This window comes from Sinohyriopsis cumingii, chromosome 7, assembly GCF_028554795.1.
Source record: "Sinohyriopsis cumingii isolate HCF-2022 chromosome 7, ASM2855479v2, whole genome shotgun sequence".
Classification (NCBI taxonomy): Eukaryota; Metazoa; Mollusca; class Bivalvia; order Unionida; family Unionidae; genus Sinohyriopsis; species Sinohyriopsis cumingii.
Genome location: NC_142967.1, coordinates 19,874,840 through 19,894,931, shown reverse-complemented (window position 1 = coordinate 19,894,931; position 20,092 = coordinate 19,874,840). Strand labels below are relative to the sequence as shown.

The following is a 20,092-nucleotide window of genomic DNA, read 5'->3' as shown; positions in this document are numbered from 1 at the left end:
TACACACAACCTTATATATAGACAGTCTAAAGTTAACCCATAATGTAACCACAACCTTATCTAATTACCACTTTGCTGACACTCTGAAGTAAGTTAATCCAAACACGATGGACACAACTTTATATACTGACACTATGAAACAAGTTAATCTGATAACATAACACACCTTTTGAAATGCTAACCTAAAGCAAGTTAATCCCAGAACAAAAAAACCTTTTATATTGCCACTATGAAACAAGTTAATCTAATAACACACACAACCTTAAATATGGCCACTTCGAACAAAGTTAATTCCATAACATACATACATCCTCATATATTGCCACTCTGACCGTCCATAACATACACACATCCCCCTCAAATATTGACATTGTCTGTCCATAATATACAGGTGTGTACTCATATCCTCATATATTGCCACTTTGATGCAAGAATAAACAGTGAACACAAGCATTCTTTCATCAAGGTCATGAAACTAATTGTCCTTACATTAAATACACTACTACTAAAGGAGAAGTACAATGTACATAGAAGTGGATGGGCTCCGACTGCAGATTTTGTAGCAAAAAGCAGTACATCAGTGTAAAAAGCATCATTATTAAATGTGTTATCATTTCTGTTTCCGTTTTTACCAGAACAAATATTGTAACATTTATTCAACTGTTCTCACCACCAATGCAATGAAAATGAAAAACAGCAAAATATGTATCACATGCCCATCAATGTCTGAGTCAGTGTTGTTTGTCATCACATAAAGTGTTGGTAAATCAATCACATAAAGTGTTGGTAAATCAGACATAGGGTTTGAATCTGTGTTATTTGCCATCACATAAAGTGTTGGTAGATCAGGCATGGGGTTTGAGTCAGTGTTGTTTGCCATCACATAAAGAGTTGGTAGATCAGGCATGGGGTTTTGAGTCAGTATTGTTTGCCATCACATAAGGTGTTGGTAAATCAGGCATTGGGTTTGAGTCTGTGTTGTTTACCATCAGATAAAGTGTTGGTGGATCAGGCATGAATTTGAGTCTGTGTTGTTTTCCATCACATAAAGTGTTGGTGGATCAGGCATTGGGTTTAAGTCTGGGTTGTTTGCCATCACAAAATGAGATCTGCCACCCTGAGTGGAATGAAAATCAGGATATTGAGAAGACAGTGTTTGCTATCATATATTTACAAGAACTTTCCAAAGAAATTGAGATGTCTGCTGTCTTATGCTATTTACTTAATGTGAAAAACATATGCTAATGTATGCTACAGTTAGAATGTGAAAATATATTATTTATCCATTTTTTTAATATCTTTCTTGTTCATATTTAGTTTTAGTTCAATTAACACAGTCAGCATTTAAGATGAAAATGGAAAAATGACAGATTTCACCATATGACTGTAGTGTATTCATCACAGAATTTCTGCTTCACTTTTGCTCTCAGAGTGAGGTGTGGCCATTGTGAATCAAAATGTACTCTTCTGTTTGGCATTTTTAACACTCAGGATTTTTTGTTCAAAACAATTTGAAAATCAAAATTTCAGATTTTTAAACAAAAATTCAGAATGATCCTGAGTAAATCAGGATAAGTGGCAGGTCTGTAATTATTTGGTAACACATACATAGTGTGGTGGATCAGGCATGGGGGCTGCTGTTTGCTTTCAATTATAACAGTGGATGTGGATCTACTAATGCATTATGGGTCTAGGCTACTTGCAGCAGGTGGATATATGTAATAAAGCAAAAAGACTGTCCTTTTAATGTGTCAGATTAACAGACTCCTTCATATGTATCAGTGTAGAATAGAAAAACACAGAGGGATAGAATCCTTCATATGTATCAGTGTAGGATAGGAAAACACAGTGAGGGTCAGAATCTTTCACATGTATCAGTGTAGGATAGGAAAACACAGTGAGGGTCAGAATCTTTCACATGTATCAGTGTAGGATAGGACAGAATCCTTCATATGTATCAGTGTAGGATAGGAAAACACAGTGAAGGTCAGAATCTTTCACATGTATCAGTGTAGGATAGGAAAACACAGTGAGGGTCAGAATCTTTCACATGTATCAGTGTAGGATAGGACAGAATCCTTCATATGTATCAGTGTAGGATAGGAAAACACAGTGAGGGTCAGAATCTTTCACATGTATCAGTGTAGGATAGGAAAACACAGTGAGGGTCATAATCTTTCACATGTATCAGTGTAGGATAGGACAGAATCCTTCATATGTATCAGTGTAGGATAGGAAAACACTGTGAGGGTCAGAAATACACATCAGACACAAGGCTCTGCCAGGTGTCAGATTCTCAAAGCTAGAGATCTTTCCCACCACTGTTTTACATTGGAAAATATGATATCATACACATGTAGAAATGTGCTTTAAATAGAATTCTTCACATGCATAGGTGTGTGAAAGGGAATATGCCATCCTGGAATCTGAACTTCCCTAATAATTCTGACCCCATGGGTGGAATTCCCTCTCCCCCAACAACATCTATGATAAATTGTTTTTCTATCTTTTCTAAAAAAGGAAACACTGTTGGAATAAAAGATGGTACATCAAAAGAACTGATACTGCTTTAAAGTATATAGTATTTTCTGTACGTTTTCTTATGTCATTAAAATGTGCGTACCAAACTTTGTTTATAGAAAATAAGATTTACAGTATCAGAGAATGACCACATCTTTCTCACACAGACATACTGTATCAAGTATATATGCTTTACCTGCATTTCTCAATCTCATTTGTAATGTTCTTCGAATAGATCAAATCCCACACCAGCTCCCTCACATTCTTGTGTTCACTCTTTGACACCTGTAAAAACATACCAAAAAAATCTTCATTTTAGAGCATCGTTATTTGTGTCTTTTATGCATACAATCTGACTATAATGACTATAACACAAAGAAATTTTCTAATGCATTTTAAATTCACACAAAACCATTTAATTTTAAGTGGTGCAGCAGTTCAACATTTGATCTGGATAAATAGCTCCAAAAAATAATATTTTGACATACAAGCTTCTAATCAATCTTACAACAAAAATTCCAAATGCATATTTTAAAACCAAAGTACTGAAAACAATGAAGGCTTGAAATGGTGCTTATTAACATAGGATCAGATGGGAGAACACAATTCCACAGATATAGCTATTCAGTTTTCTCTACATCAAAGGGATGATACTAGTATTAAAGGGTATAATCACTTATATTAATCTCAATTGCCTCCCTTTAAAATTAAAACCATAAATCTATAATTTTGGGCCAATTGTATTAAGATAATATAGCTTGTTGGTATTATTGGTTATACAAATTATATCTGGTAAAAGAGAATGGCAAATATGCCATAGACATGCAAGATCTTAACTTGGCAAGCCATAATATCTAGACGACTGATATTAAGTAACTCTGAATGCCTACTTGCTAAAACTTGTTATCTTGCAAGAATAGAAGCCTTCCATTCAAAGCTCTTCCAAGATGCTAATGAAGTTTATAGTACAGAAAATCTGACAGACTCTTGCTGGTTACATAAAAAGCAACAATGCTGTTAGTGTTTATCATACTCAAATGTCCTGAAAAGAATATACCATTCAAGAGAACCTAATTGCACACAATTCTGTAAGCACAAAACTTGGTCTTACTGAATGAGGTTTTGAGTTTGGAATTTCTAACTTCTTTTTGCCTAAACCAGAGCTGGGCAAACTTTCCAGTGCAAGTGCCGCATACACAAATTTACACCTTGTCGCAGGCCGCATAGTTCCTTAAGTAAAATAATTAATATTTGAAATAGCAAAGACAAAAGGTTTTTCTAAATAACATCTAATTAATTTTCAGTTGTTAATATGTTGTTAATATTTGAAAACAAACTTCAAAAGAAGCACATTTATTTCATAAACAGAGTAACATAAACAGAGTCAGTGCAAATGATGACTTATTTCTAGGCCGCATGAAAACCCTTGGTGGGCCGCATGAAAACCCTTGGCGGGCCGCATGAAAGCCATAGTTTGCCCACCCCTGGCCTAAACTGATAATGCAATATAAACCTAAACTAACCTGGATGGCATGGTCATCCACAGTGTGAAGCACCTGCCTGTCTATGGCCTCAAGACTGGGTATTTCCTGGTGACCTGCAGCTGGTTTTGGTGGTGGGGCTGTTTCCTTCTCTGACTTGACTGGGATCAGCTTAAATGATGGAGGAGCTGCTGGGGGTTCCTGTCCTAAGGTTCTGGCAAAATCAATGTACATACATTTGTTTGCATTTTGTTTTTAAGGTTCTTTGACTTGTACACAATGCATCAAGTTCACTCTTCACAATATGAAACAATATAAATCACAATGTTTTGTTCTTACTGTATTTTCAATATGTTTGAAAAATGAAGTTTTGAAACAAGCTCAATGGCAAATTGCACATTTTGCAAGCATTTCAGTTGAATAAAATGTCAGGGGATATTCTTGCGCCACTACCATGGGAAAATCAACACAAAAGCATGGTGAGGCACTGCAAAGTGCAAATCTGCACTATGCTATGAGATGAAAACTGGATATCAGAATACATTCATGGCTTGTCACATAAAGCACAATAATTTTGAAAAGCCAATCTACCAACTCAAGCAAGTTTACAAAACCACAAATTACCACACTGCATTAAAAAAGTGTGTGTGTGTAAGACCATATTCTCCAACACTTCTGTACTTATCTCATTTGAAGAAATATCATGACTTAATAATGGCTCCAGCAAGCAATGTTTGATTAGACAATTTATCCATTAGAATGCACCAGTAACTGCCCTTGAAGTTATATACTTCTGGCTGGTAAAGTACAAGGAGTGCATAGCTAAGACCAGCCTGGAAAACTGATCAGGGAAATTAAAATCATAAAATATAGCATCAAATAAATTGTTTTCATAACAGACTTTTGGCCTTGTTTTTTAAAAAAAAATGAATCAAAATAAAAAAGATTTGGGAAACACAATGGCACTGACCAAGTCAGCCATAAAATACATGCTAAAATAACACGTTACTTTTTTAAAATAATTATATGAAGCCCAAACAGTTTAGCTATTTCAATCAATAGTTATCATTAATAGTTTTAATTCAAATTTAAAAATATTGCAAAATATAGGGGCTATTAGATGCAATTAACTGGAATACAATAACTATGTATTCAATATGAACTTTCAAATAAATCCCTTCCCCATTTAACTGCAAAACCCACATGATGAAAGTGACTCCCAAACCCCCACTGTCTAGAAGCTTGGCAGGTATGTGAACAACAATGTGATATGTCACAGTGCATCAAGTGTGTGCGTCTGTGTCTCTCTCTCTCTATATATATATCTGGTAGAGTAGAGTTTATTGGCAAATAAATGCAACATGAGTAGAATTTGAAAAAAGGTAAAATTAAAGAACTGCACGAAACTCTAGAAAGATAAACCATCCCAAAGAAATGTAAGCATGAAAGTTTGAGACATTGTTCTGACTTGAACACATCCATTATAAGATGTACCTGAAGTACAAGTCTGGATGCATTTGTGTGTGTGATTTGGATTTATAACATAGCTTTAACAATGTTTCAGTCACATCGCTACGATGTCTGCAGTGTGCCAGTTAAGAGTTATGTCTAGCACTGAAGCATCATGCTGCAGGCATGTAGCATGATGTCCCACCCAGTAACATTATCCTGACACCAGGCCAACCAGTCTTAACACTAACCTCTTAAAGATGAGCACCAAGCGAGTCAGCTGTTAGTGACATTTGTATAACTCTTTGGTATTACTCGGCTGGGGGTTTGAACCCACGAACTCCTGCATCTGAGGCAAATGCTCTAACCACTAGGCCACTAGAGTGGTCTGTGAAAATGTATTGGAATTACAGTGCCGATATATTTTTTAATAAATCTGTAATAAACCACAGAAAGGAGGTCAGAGTGACTAAGTTTTAATGTGCAACACAAGTTTATTTCCATGATGCATCCACAGTCAAAAGGCTAGATTTATCGAAGTTTGACAAAGAGGACAGTTTGGTTGGTTAGATTAATTGGAGTTTGACAAAGAGGACGGTTTGGTTGGTTAGATTAATCAGAGTTTTACAAAGAGGATGGTTTGGTTGGTTAGATTTATCATAGTTTGACAAAGAGGACAGTTTGGTTGGTTAGATTTATCATAGTTTGACAAGGAGGACAGTTTGACTGGTTAGATTTTATCATAGTTTGAAAAAGAGGACAGTCTGACTGGTTAGATTTATCGTAGTTTGACAAAGAGGACGGATTGGTAGGTTTGATTTATTGGAGTTTTACAAAGAGGGTGGTTTTGTTAGTTAGATTAATTGGAGTTTTACAAAGAGGATGGTTTGGTTGGTTTGATTAATCTGTGTTTTACAGCACAGCAACAGCCTGATGGTTATAAGGTACCAATGCAAACAGTAAAGTACCGTTCCGGTGGCCTAAGTGAGGGGTGGGTAAACTTGAGAAAATGCAAAGTTAACTCGACTTTCTGCACAAATCTGAGTGAAAGAATATGCACAGGGTGAATATTTTGCTTGAATCCCCATAATCCCCATCCAGTGTGGCCCCTGCTTCAATCTACACTTCTATACTATCCTGTACAATTTGATGACACTGATTTTCCCTTTCACCGTCATGTTTTTATTTGTGAGACATTTCTTGACCATGAAAAAGTTTGATCATGCTTATGGTTAAAGTGTCTATGTATAATTAGCCTTGTTCCCCCGATTAACTTGACAAACACCCTGTATAATTGGCCTTGTTCCCCTGACTAACTTGACAAACACCCTATATAACTGGCCTTGTTCCTCTGACTAACCTGACTGAGCCTAACACCCTGTATAATTGGCCTTGTTCCCCTGACTAACTTGACAAACACCCTATATAATTGGCCTTGTTCCTCTGACTAACCTGACTGAGCCTAACACCCTGTATAATTGGCCTTGTTCCCCTGACTAACTGGACAAACACCCTATATAATTGGCCTTGTTCCTCTGACTAACCTGACTGAGCCTAACACCCTGTATAATTGGCCTTGTTCCCCCCTGACTAACTTGACAGAGCCTAACACCCTGTATAATTAGTCTTGTTCCCCAGACTAACCTGACAGAGCCTAACACCTGGATCCAGACCAAAAACAGACAAGCCAATATCATAATTTTACAAAAAAGATCGTATTTTTGTTTTGCTCCTTCTTCTTAAAATCTATTTCAGTAAGTTTAATGTTAAAACTGTAAGGGTCTGCTGTGTATACAACCACCTACTTCTTGAATCAGGAATATACAACTATTTTATCATCATAATATTTCAATGTTTGCTGCAGATATGCAAGAAGAAATGATGTTTTACAAGTCCTGTACCTCTTCTCCACCTTGATGGGTTTACTGCTGGTTGGAATGACTGATACACCTGCCTTCTGTTGGGGTGGCAGATCAGTTGCTCCTGCACCAGGGCGGAAAGTGACAGCACCCTGTCCCTGAGGTGGGACAACGCTGGCATATACTCCATGCTGAGGGGTGGTACCATACAGGTATTGCTGCTGCAGGAGCTCAGGTGGGGGTGGAGGTAAGTCATCAAAGTCTGTTCGATCTACCCCTGGGCCTCTCACATGCACATTAGCTACACCACTTGTCACCTGAAATAATAGGCAAGAAATGTTCATGAACCTAAGGTACCAGGAGATAAACTAACCCCATATCAAAGTTCTTAATTCTATGCACTTTCTATGATGTTTTCATATATCAATGTGTTTTGTAACTAAAAATATGAATATATTTGTGAAACAGGTGTTTCAGACTTGTTATGTAGCTGAAATTGATGTGAAGCATGTGCAGCTCTTGTAGTTACTTAACAGCAATTGGAAAATACAACAGTCAGCTAGAAAGTAGAGCTAGATACCTGAAGCAGCAGATATATTGGGTTCCATGCAAGTAGAACATCACAAAAATGGCCTGGATGGCAACTATTTTTAATCACAACAAGTATTTAGTTCTGAGTGTGTTTCAGAATTATCACACGGAGAATGTGCTTTTATGTGTACTGTGTCACTTTTGTGTGCAAAATTACTTTTGGACATGAAAATTGCACACGTGTTTTATGCAGACCTTTTTAGTTTGAATTGCACACACTTAATCTCACTCTATACCTTTCTTGGCTGTTCCTTCCTCTACTCCTCCTCCACCATATAAATGAGGTTCAAATAAGGACAGAAGAGATGAAATTATGCAATACTTAATTTGTCATGTAATTAGTGATTTGTTAATTTGGAAAGAAAGTCATTCAGGTATGGAAGATATTTTTTAATAATAACTCTTGCAGGTAACATAAAGTGCATGCTAAAGTTAAATAAGAACAAGATCTAACATGATATTCAAACATGGTATTGTTTTCCTGAGTGATCTGAGTGCATGACAAAATTTGAATTGCAGTAACACCAGTGTCCAAGAAAAATATGACAGTACTGTGCTGACCACTAAGTTAAAAAGGCAAAACTCTTGAAGCAAATACTATTTCCTTTTTGCAACACTATTAAAGCATTATACGCTCATTTTCTTTTGTCCCATTTAAATGTGTCCCCCCAAATTTGGAGGGTGGGGGACACTGCATCTCTTGTCTTTGGGATCTCATGTGCACCACTCAACCTGACCAAGCATTCAGGAGAAATAGTGATAAGAAGAGTTTCATGATGGTCACTGTGACCAGCAAATTAAATCTGTGAACGGCACCATTAATTAGCATCATTAGAGTAAGAATTTGTATAGTAGAAACCTCATGCTGATATGACCATCCATTCAGGAGAAGAAGTGGTAACAATATTTTCAAGATGGCCATATGGTGGCCATAATGGACATGGACATCAAATCAGCACCATTTTCATCTTGGACCAACAATAACTCATAAAAAGCCTTCTGGCAAAAACCCATGGCAATATCACTTTTTATTCAAGAGTAATAGCAATAACAAGATTTTAAAAATGGCCACTGTGGAAGCCATATTGGAAATCAACACCACTGTCATTTAGGAGTAACCAGACATCACAAGAAGTCTAAGATTAATAACATCTCAATTTAGTTACAGTTTTTAGATTACAAACTGTACAACAATTTGCATACTAATAACTAATTATTCTACTATAAGATACTGGCCAATTAATTTGCGGGGAGGGGAGGGGTGTGTCCTGGGATTTTCTTTTGGGCTGACATTTTGTTCTTTTATCTCAAGATAATTAATATTTTTGCAAAAATAATAAAAGGGATCAAATATGATCTTGTTTTGCTGTAAATCAGAATGTTATTATTTTCCAGTTACTGACAGACAGTCCAGAATACATGTATTCAGTTACTGGTTCCTATTATAAATGCGATATACCATGGTACATATTGCTGTACATTCTGAAATAGTGTTGTACAAAATGTCTTGTGCCCAAGCCAAAAAGAGTTACTCTGTATTACCAACTGAAATTAAATGCACAAAGCCTGACTCTGATAAAATTTAACATGAAAATCATTTTCACACTCACGGGGTTGAACACCCTTTAGTTTAAAATATTTGTCAACATCAACAGTAATAATAATAATAATAATGAAGACTTTGGTTAGCGCCTAATCTTTAGAAGCTCTAAGCGCTTTACAACATTAGACAACACCTATAAGATAAGAAACATAATAATATTATTAGAAAAACAAACAACATGAAATTAGAAAAACATTAAAAAATAAAAAACATGCTGAGAATATTTCAGGTAGGAAACATTATTAGGTCTTTAAGTTTGTTCTTGCTGTCGAAATAACAGTACAGTTTTCTTCTAACGTCAAGTTTTAATTGAGAATTGAATTGAAAAAGCAATAATATCACATTACTTTTTTTGTGGTCTCAAAGTGCATGGTATAGTGTTTGGATCAACTGTCATGTTGGACCACCTAGTACCATATTTAGATGGCCATCCTGATCCAAGCAAACAAGAGATGACCCCGACGAACAGACACAGCTAACCCCGATGAACAGACATAGCTTCATCAAGAACTGCATTTTGTGGTATGTACTTGTAAATGTACCCTCTTTTTTTTTTACCCAAATGAAAGTACTCTAACTTTATAAATTTTGACAATACATGAAGTCAGGTTGATGTGGCATGAAGTCTGTGCATAAAAACTGCCCCTTCCACCCACACATTTTAATACATATACATATAGTCAGGTTGATGTGGCATGAAGTCTGTGCATAAAAACTGCCCCTTCCACCCACACATTTTAGTACATATACATATAGTCAGGTTGATGTGGCATGAAGTCTGTGCATAAAAAGTTCCCCTTCCACCCACACATTTTAGTACATATACATATAGTCAGGTTGATGTGGCATGAAGTCTGTGCATAAAAACTTCCCCTTCCACCCACACATTTTAGTACATATACATATAGTCAGGTTGATGTGGCATGAAGTCTGTGCATAAAAACTGCCCCTTCCACCCACACATTTTAATACATATACATATAGTCAGGTTGATGTGGCATGAAGTCTGTGCATAAAAACTGCCCCTTCCACCCACACATTTTAGTACATATACATATAGTCAGGTTGATGTGGCATGAAGTCTGTGCATAAAAACTTCCCCTTCCACCCACACATTTTAGTACATATACATATAGTCAGGTTGATGTGGCATGAAGTCTGTGCATAAAAACTTCCCCTTCCACCCACACATTTTAGTACATATACATATAGTCAGGTTGATGTGGCATGAAGTCTGTGCATAAAAACTTCCCCTTCCACCCACACATTTTAGTACATATACATATAGTCAGGTTGATGTGGCATGAAGTCTGTGCATAAAAACTGCCCCTTCCACCCACACATTTTAGTACATATACATATAGTCAGGTTGATGTGGCATGAAGTCTGTGCATAAAAACTGCCCCTTCCACCCACACATTTTAATACATATACATATAGTCAGGTTGATGTGGCATGAAGTCTGTGCATAAAAACTGCCCCTTCCACCCACACATTTTAATCATATACATATAGTCAGGTTGATGTGGCATGAAGTCTGTGAATAAAAACCGCCCCTTCCACCCACACATTTTAAGCAACTTAAGGCATTTCAATATTAAATAGAAATGAAACTGAATTTGTTCCATATAATTTGCTTCCCCTATCATCATGGTAACAAAAGACTAACTCTTCATACAAGGAGGCATAACTAAGCGTTGACCCTATTACTTAACCTTATGTACGAGGCAGATAATGGATTGTGAAACCGTATACCTACAATTATTTGCATGACCGACCAGACTGTTTCCTCATGAATGTTTCTGAAATAACATTTTCCATTTTTTCTAAATTAATATTGATCAGACATGACTTTGGTCTTCCATTAACCCTTTACCTCATAGAGCATAGTGACAAAGTGCAGCACGCTATAAATAGAACACCTGTTACCTAGCAGACCGCATCCGCATAGGCATGCCTGTGAATTGTTAAGCAATGTAGTGGTGTTACGTTTAACAGCAGTTTTAACCATTTTACGTTTTAGGTAGACATCTATTATATATGGAAAAATTGAAGAGTAAAGTCCGATTGTTATAGCTGTGTACTTATTTTTCACGGAAGAATATTCTATGTGCTTCAAAATCTTGAGAGAACTCGTTCACCGTCATGTCCGTGAGGCCGCGTGACCGACCATAGCTGCCATTTCCCATACTCGAAATTTACATGTTTTTCGTCTGCGTCTACATCACTAAGTCATCTGAATTTGATAATCAATAAAAACTAACTGCTGCTTACATAAATATCAGAGCCTTTACCTTAGTTACTGAATCTTTCGTGGTTGTGATTCTACTCGTGAAAACTTCGTAAGTACTGAATGAAATCCTGCCTGTGAACTGTTAAGCAATTTAGTGTATGTTACGTTTAACAACAATTTTAACCATTTTACATTTTTGGTACACATATATTATATGTGGACAAATTTAAGAGTAATGTCTGATTGTTATAGCTGTGTAATTCTTTTCCACAGAAGAAAAAGCTGAACAAATTTTAATGAGGGTTTGGGGGTCCTCCCCCGATAGGGTCTCGAGGGGGCAGTGCCCTGATCCTGGTGTAACTTGTGATCATAAAATAAACCAAAACAATCATTTGAAAAAATAATAAACTTACCAAAAATGTTCAACTTTACTTCAATAATTTCATAATATTTATAGTCACATGAATTTGTTCTCCAATACTACTGATGCTGAAGTTATTTCATGTGCATGTCAGTATTCACATTGTCATTAAGTAACAATAATTTGTCAATTTTTGAAGCAAATATATTATACTTCTCTCTTTTCATAAAAAAGCTGTAAAATAAACCAGGGCTCAAATTTAACAAATTTTTTGTAGCCAGAAGGTCTAGTATATTGAGAAATTTACTAGCCCTGCCAAATCTTTACTAGTCCTGTTCACAAAACAATGTCACACAGCTTTCAAGTATGTTTACCGATTCAATTTTAAAATTCGAACAACCCGCAACAAAACTGGATGTTTTTTGTGTGTTTGTTTTTGCGAATTGCATACATCAGTTACACCACATAATGTTCCTATCCTCATCATAATTCAGCCATTTCTTGTCTTTTGTCCATTTCTTCTGAAATTTTCCATTACGCTTTTCTCTATCATAAGAATTATTCCTCATCATTCTCATTCAACTTTTGCTTTTTTTCCGGTGGCTGAACACCTATCAAATGCCACATTTTGCCTGTCTTATAAGGAGGGAATTGTGCCTTGTTTTGAAATACGAGATGTTATAGTATAGCCGAATTATTTAAAGCAAGAAAAGGAATGGCACATTGTCCTTTATATAAGAGAGTCTGAGCATGAAACACGTTTCAAAACACGTGTCTTTGCCCCCTCCCACAATTAAATGGCCTCTCCCTAACAAAGACTTAACTTCAGCGGATGTTCTGCATGATCAAAGCAGTGACTATTGTAAACACTGTTATAAAATATTAGCATCCTAAGATAGTGTCAGTTTCAGCTTGGAAAAGGCGTGTTCCCATCAAACGATGCCATCTGACACTCAGTGCGTTGTATTTAACAGCTCCAATTATGGTGTCATAAGTCGTAAGTTTGGTAATTGTTCCTAATTAATCGAACCTCAATGTATTGTTGAAATTAATAATAAGGTGCAAAATTTTCAAATCTTTGATGCCCATGCTCAGAGATTTTAATTCCCAACAAATGTACGGCATTCTGCTTGGATATCTCTTGTGTATTTAATTCTTGTGAGGGAAAAATGTAAAAAACTATTCTTATCACCATAGAAAAAATAGTTGTATGGAAAGGATATTTCAATAACGTAATCATAATAAATTGATCTAATTCTTATAATTATTTTGATGGAAATGTAAAATATGTAGTTTCCTGTTTGTGACAGTTGGAGTGTTTGGGTAGCAAGCAAACAAAAAAAAAAACCTTAAACAAAAAAAACGTGCAAACTAATTTCTTTGAATATTTTTGCCGTGTTCTTTTGTGTGGTTTACCACTTTGTAGTTTGTTACTGTGGTCGAGTGAATAAAGTGTGATACCATGTCATTTTTTCATTTAATTCGTTATCAGATTAATTTGGATCAAATACCAAACTTCCGTTGTTAATGACGGGACAATAATGTGCACTGTTATGTGAAATGCACAAAATCCATGGATTCTTGTTATAGAAACGCACCTTCATGAGGCAGAAATTGACTTCATCTTCTCATGCTAATATTTTATGACTGTGTTTACAATGACCACTGCTTTGATTCTACAGAACATCTGCTAAGTCAAGTCTTTATTAGGGAATGGCGTAAACAAACGCTGACTATTGATAACCAAAACTTGCTAGCCCATCCAACTATAACATTGTGAAAGTCACTAGTCCGACAGAAAATCTGCTAGCCTCGGGCTAGCAGACTACTGCTAATTTCGAGCCCTGTAAACACCCAAGTACATCAACTATATACAAATAATCCCATGCATTCACTTGTCTTTTTCTCCAATGGACACAACATGTTGATATGCCAGTCAAGCTCTTTTTGCGGCTTTGGCAAAGGTTTCTTTAGCCTTTTCTTTGTCATCACTGACTTTTTTTTGTTCAATGTGCAGTCATTTCTTTCCTTCTCAATGACAGCCTTTTTCCTTTCAAGCTGGTGCTTGTACTGGAGACACCCAGTGCACATATTCTGACAGAGGGCTACATCTGTTCTCTCATGCAAGAAATCTATCTTCTTATGGCAATTAACTGCACTTTTTCCAGATGCCTTCAGAGCTTCAATTTTTCCGTATGCAGCTTCTTTTGTATGTGCTGTTCCAAACTCTTCCAACCATGATTACCGTAATTCAAATCTTTCTTGCAGAGGTCACAAAATGCCAGTCCTCTAGCATTCAGTTTTCTTATAAACTGACCAACTAAATTTCCATCAACTTTTCGCTCCAGCCATTCACATTTCCATACGTTTTTTAAACCTTTATCTAAACTTTTCGTGTCATGCTCTCTTAACAACTCGGGATGCCCTGTTTTGCAAGCACGCTTCTTCTTTCCATTGACATCAGTTTCCATTACACGAAGATTCACCGGATGAATTTAAATCTTTGACCAATCAGAATACTCTTTATGAGAGTCGTGTGCTAATATATGGAACAAATAATTTACAAGGGTCCTTGTAAAATGGGACCGGACAGACCGTTTTTAAAAAACCAGAGCAGAGATGATATTAAAAAAACGGACTATATCAAGTAAAATCTGATTAAAGTCTGGAGAAAAGCAAAATTCTGCTTTAAAATGGAGAAAAATCTTGTCTGAGTGATACAAAATTATATTCGGTCCAGGTTTTTACTCAATTAAATGTCCAATTCTCATTTATTTCCCTTAAATTCAATGGCTCAATCAAATTAGTGATTTTGCCTTTTTCTTGTACTAATAATAATACACACATAATTTTCACCTAATTTGTAAAATACATCTGGAGAACATTATTTACTCATTGTTTGATGGAGCAGTTAATTATTACAATTATAACTGTATTTCAATAATCATATTTTTTACAACAAAAATAACATTAAAATACATTAGTACATGAACTTTTTCTTTTTAATATACAGCATTTTGTTTGTTCTAGTAAATGTGGTATTAAAAACCAAACAAAATCAATGTTATTTAGCTGGAGTAACTAAAAAAAGATAAATTTGCCAACAAAAGATGTATACATACAAATATGATGTATCTACGTGTACTTCCAATGAATGAACTGCATGAACTGTCACATGACAAGTGACTGAATTTAGGATATCACATGACAAGTGACTGACTTTGATCATACTAACTTACAGGTATTATGTTCCACAGACTTTCTTCCTGCAGATCTCCTTCTTCCACTTGACCAGCCATTCAGTATATAGTTACAACTGACAATCCTTCCTCCACTTGGCCAGTCAATGACTAAATAGTTACAACTGACCAATGCTTAAGACTTTTCCTACACAATTTATATACTCACATGCAAGTCCAACTAAAATGACCCATAACTACAACTGCATAATGTGTGTGCAGGCATTTCTGGGTCTATCCAGTTCTGTTAGGAGTACTCAGAAGAACAAACAACACAGACCCAGATCAGCCAGTGTGATGGCACAGCAGGGTCTATAGTGCTTGCAGTTGGACTATATTTATAAGCAAGTACATACGGTACATCATTTAAAGTCAGCTGTATCCAATGATCAAATGTCTTAAAGTCTATCATTTTCTCCTTAAACTTTTCCAGGTAGACAACTTAATTTCTACAGGTGGGATATATCTTAGAGAGGAATGTACTTTATGTACACTCACCTGTGGTTATGGTGAGATAATGCAAATTGACTAATGGACAATTATTGAAGGTCCAAAAGCTGAAAAATTTACATGTACCAATAAAGCACACAGATCTAGCCTGAGGTTAACTTAAAAGGGTTCTTAAAAGGGTTAGGATTCTGAATTCAAACTTGGATAAATATTACTTATTTTCCTGAGTTACAGTAATCATGTAAATTCACAAAGAATTTCCAGGTAATGCCTTGGTAGTTCCAACAAAATATGCATCACGATAAAGAGGTCCCAAAATAATACATATTGCAATATGCATTATGACACAGAGGTCCCTAAACAATACATAATGTAATATGTATTATGACACAGAGGTCTCTAAACAATACATACTGCATTATGTATTATGACAGAGGTCCCTAAGTAATACATAATACAATAAAGAGGTCCCTAAATAAAATATATTGCAATATGTATTATGACAGAGGTCCCTAAATAGCACATAATACAATAAAGAGGTCCCTAAATAAAAGATACTGCAATATATATTATGACACAGAGGTCCCTAAACAATTCATATTGCAATATATATTATGACATTGAGGTTCCTAAATAATACATAATACAATAAACAGAGGTCCAATAAACTGAGGTCCCTAAATAATACATACTGCAAAATACATTACCAAGTTACTTTACAAGAAATAACATCAGATTATTACCAGACAAACAACTAAACTGAATTATTGAAAATAACCTACTTGTTTATTAAGTAGTTTGAAATTTGCAGGAATGTTCAAGAGCAATGAAAATAAAGTTAATTACATTTTAAATAATCAGCTATTGAATAACATTTTTCAGCACATGGTGGCCAGTATAACTGGTGGAGGAAGAACTAAGGAAAACCTAGGAAGAACCAATGACCCACAGGGAGCTACTGGCAGCTTTCTCACATACCCACTTTCACCAAATCTGACACTCAAACCCACATACTCAAGAGGTGAGATGGTAATGATCAGCAAAGGCGAGAGCTTTAGACCACTCCATTACCCTGGGACGCATTATCTGTGTACCCAATGAACAAATTTTAACAACTGAAAATATGTTCTTTTACTTCATTTTTTAAATTTGTTTATTTGATACTGCAAATTTTAACAAATTCTGAAAATTAAAGGTGCATTGTTTACATTTGAACTTTACGTTCTGAATTTTTCATGTTTTACAGCAAATGTAAAGTTACCCAATTTAATAGAAATAAAAATGTAAACAATGATCTTTGGAAAAATAAAATTGGATGTAACATTATTTGAAGTTACATGTTTACCTTGATAGGATGTATCAAGGTCAATGCAAAGGTAAGAATCATGGTAAAAAGTTTTTTTTAAAAATCACAGACAAAAGTCAACAATGCATTAAAAAATTTGCACCCTGTTGGGTCAAATTACAAGAATTTGTTTCTTGGAACTGCAATGACTGGCTAAGCAGGTTCATGCCTATTCAAAAGACATGTAGAAATTTGATTGTGTCAGCTACAGGTTAGAAAGTGAAGTAAAGTGTATTTTTGATGATGGCTTGTGACAATGAGGTTTAATATTAACAAGGAATGTTTACCAGTCAGCTGTAAATAAATAATGGAACTTGACAACAGGGGCAAGAAAATAAGGCATAATTCAATGAACACTGTATATTATATTATTGTCAATATAATAGCGATTACAGCCATACTCATTGTCAATATAATACTGATTACAACCATATTCATTGTCAATATAATACTGATTACAACCATACCCATTGTCAATATAGTACTGATCACAGCCATACTCATTCATGCAAGATGTCAAGATTATATATACAGGTATTAAGTTGCTGCATTTTCCAACATGTATTGCATTTGGACTGCATTTTATCAGATTGCTTTTTTTTCTTTTATGTTCACAAATATAATATTACTTCATTTTATCACAAATGGTGACATGATATCATGCTTGCCAAGGCATAATGACAAGGATTCCAACTGCATTTCAAAGTTAAATTTTACAAGTAATATCCTATTTCATGGTTTCAGCAAAGAAAAAGGTGGCATTTTCCAATTTATGAAACTGGTTTGAATAATATCACTCTTTAAGTTCATGAAGGACATGAAAGAATTATTCAGCCCGCTCATAAATTTCATTTGAAATGAACACTCATTAAAGATTATTATGTATGATGCTAAATATGGTAAACCTACTAAAATGATGAACACGGCATACATGAAGAAATGTGTACTGCAAACAAGACTCCCTTGCAGCCTGAGTGATTGGACTTTTTTGTGCATACATAAACTTTAAGTAGTCTGTGCCTGCAGGAAATCAAACTTTATAATGGAATGGTAACAGTTAAGCCAAATAACAGTCTTTCACAGATATAATGGAATGGTAACAGTTATGCCAAGTAAGTCATTCACAGATATAATGGAATGGTAACAGTTATGCCAAGTAAGTCATTCACAGATATAATGGAATGGTAACAGTTATGCCAAGTAAGTCATTCACAGATATAATGAAATGGTAATAGTTAAGTCAAATAAGTCTTTCACAGCTATAATGGAATGCTAACAGTCAAGCCAAACAACAATCTTTCACAGATATAATGGAATGGTAACAGTTAAGCCAAATAACAGTCTTGCACAGATATGATGGAATGGTAACAGTTAAGCCAAATAACAGTTTTTCACTTATAAAAGAACTAAAACAGTTAAGCCAAAAAAATAAGCCAAAATAACAGTCTTTTACAGCTATAATGGAATGCTAACAGTTAAGCCAAACAACAATCTTTCACCAATATAATGGAATGGTAACAGTTAAGCCAAATAACAGCCTTGCACAGATATGATGGAATAGTAACAGTTAAGCCAAATAACAGTTTTTCACTTATAAAAGAACTATAACAGTTAAGCCCAAAAAGTCTTTTACAGATATAATGGGATGGTAACCCTAATTTTTTGGACCCAATTTTTTCCACCCAAAATTTGCCCGTGGTTGGTATTATTTTGTGTGCGGATTTTAGACTTTTTGGTCTAAGGCAGACCAGTCTGAACTGCATACAGGCAGGCGAACCTTTGCAAAAAGTAGGATAAGATGGGCTCAATACAAAAATGATGGGTCTGTTTAGCAAAATAAAAAGAACTCCAACTTTTAACTTTCTGCTCCTGTGCAAGTGAAATAGCCAATGAAAAATGATGTTTCTAACACAACTAGGAATTAGGTTAACAGGAAATCTCTTGGAAGTCGATGTATTAGGATGTATTCAGAAATAGCCCCCAAAATGTGTTTCCTACTCACATTTCAGGTGAAAATGACAAAAAACCTCCAGGGGTTAATGAGTTAAGCCAAATAATAGTCTTCCATAGATGTAATGGAATGGTAACAGGCCAAATAACATTCTTCCCAGATCAGATAAATACATCTGGGGAAAAAACCCAGTAACACAGGTGTATTGAAGGACAAACAGACAATGGTAGTTGTCACAAGATGAAGCCTGGTTGGGACTAGATTAGTGAAGACACCCAAAGCAACTGCGTTAATAAGATGTTTATTTATAAACGCAAATTAAATATTAACAAATCGTCTATGTTTGTATGATTTGGATTCTGAACGTAGCTTTAACAATTTTTCAGTCATATCGCTATGATGTCTGCAATGTGGCAGTTTACAGTGATATCTATATTATACACTGGGGCATCATACCACAGACATGCAGCATGATGTGTCACCCAGTCACCTTATCCTGACACCAGGCCGACCAGTCCTAACACTAACCTCTTAATGCTGAGTGCCAAGCGAGGCAGCTGCTAGTACCATTTTTCTAAGTCTTTAGTATGACTTGGCTGGGGATCTAACTCATGACCTCTCGCATCCTAGGCAGACGCTGTAACCCACTAGGCCACTAGTGGGTTACAGCGTCTGCCTAGGATGTGCGAGGTCATGAGTTAGATGATGTTGCTATGACTACACTTTTCACAGGTGACTGATTAACAGAGTTTGCAATGAATACGTCATTACATAATCTAAACAACGAGAATAGTACTCTACCTGAATGATTGGTCTGTTCCAGGGCTGACTATGACCCCGCTTATCCATACTTGGCAAAATATGTTGACTTAGTATCACTATTTGTCTTTATATCACAAGGTAACAGTCCTGGATGTGGACTATCTGAGGAAAATATAAAGTTCTGGCTGGCCTAAATATATATCAATATCTTACCATCCAAGGTGAAATTCAACTGCACTTTGATGGCA

General features: G+C 35.6%; 1 protein-coding gene across 1 annotated transcript in view; it reads right to left on the bottom strand.

Annotated features, from left to right (window-relative positions):
- LOC149794828 (uncharacterized) overlaps positions 1–20,092 on the bottom strand; it is a 144,006-nt gene that overhangs the window by 8,466 nt on the left and 115,448 nt on the right. The window contains exons 9-11 of the mRNA XM_089964486.1: positions 7,352–7,626; positions 4,044–4,215; positions 2,717–2,805 (exon numbers count right to left, since the gene is read on the bottom strand). Coding sequence (XP_089820612.1) covers positions 2,717–2,805; positions 4,044–4,215; positions 7,352–7,626 — 536 coding nt within the window. The remainder of the gene's footprint in view (positions 1–2,716; positions 2,806–4,043; positions 4,216–7,351; positions 7,627–20,092) is intronic.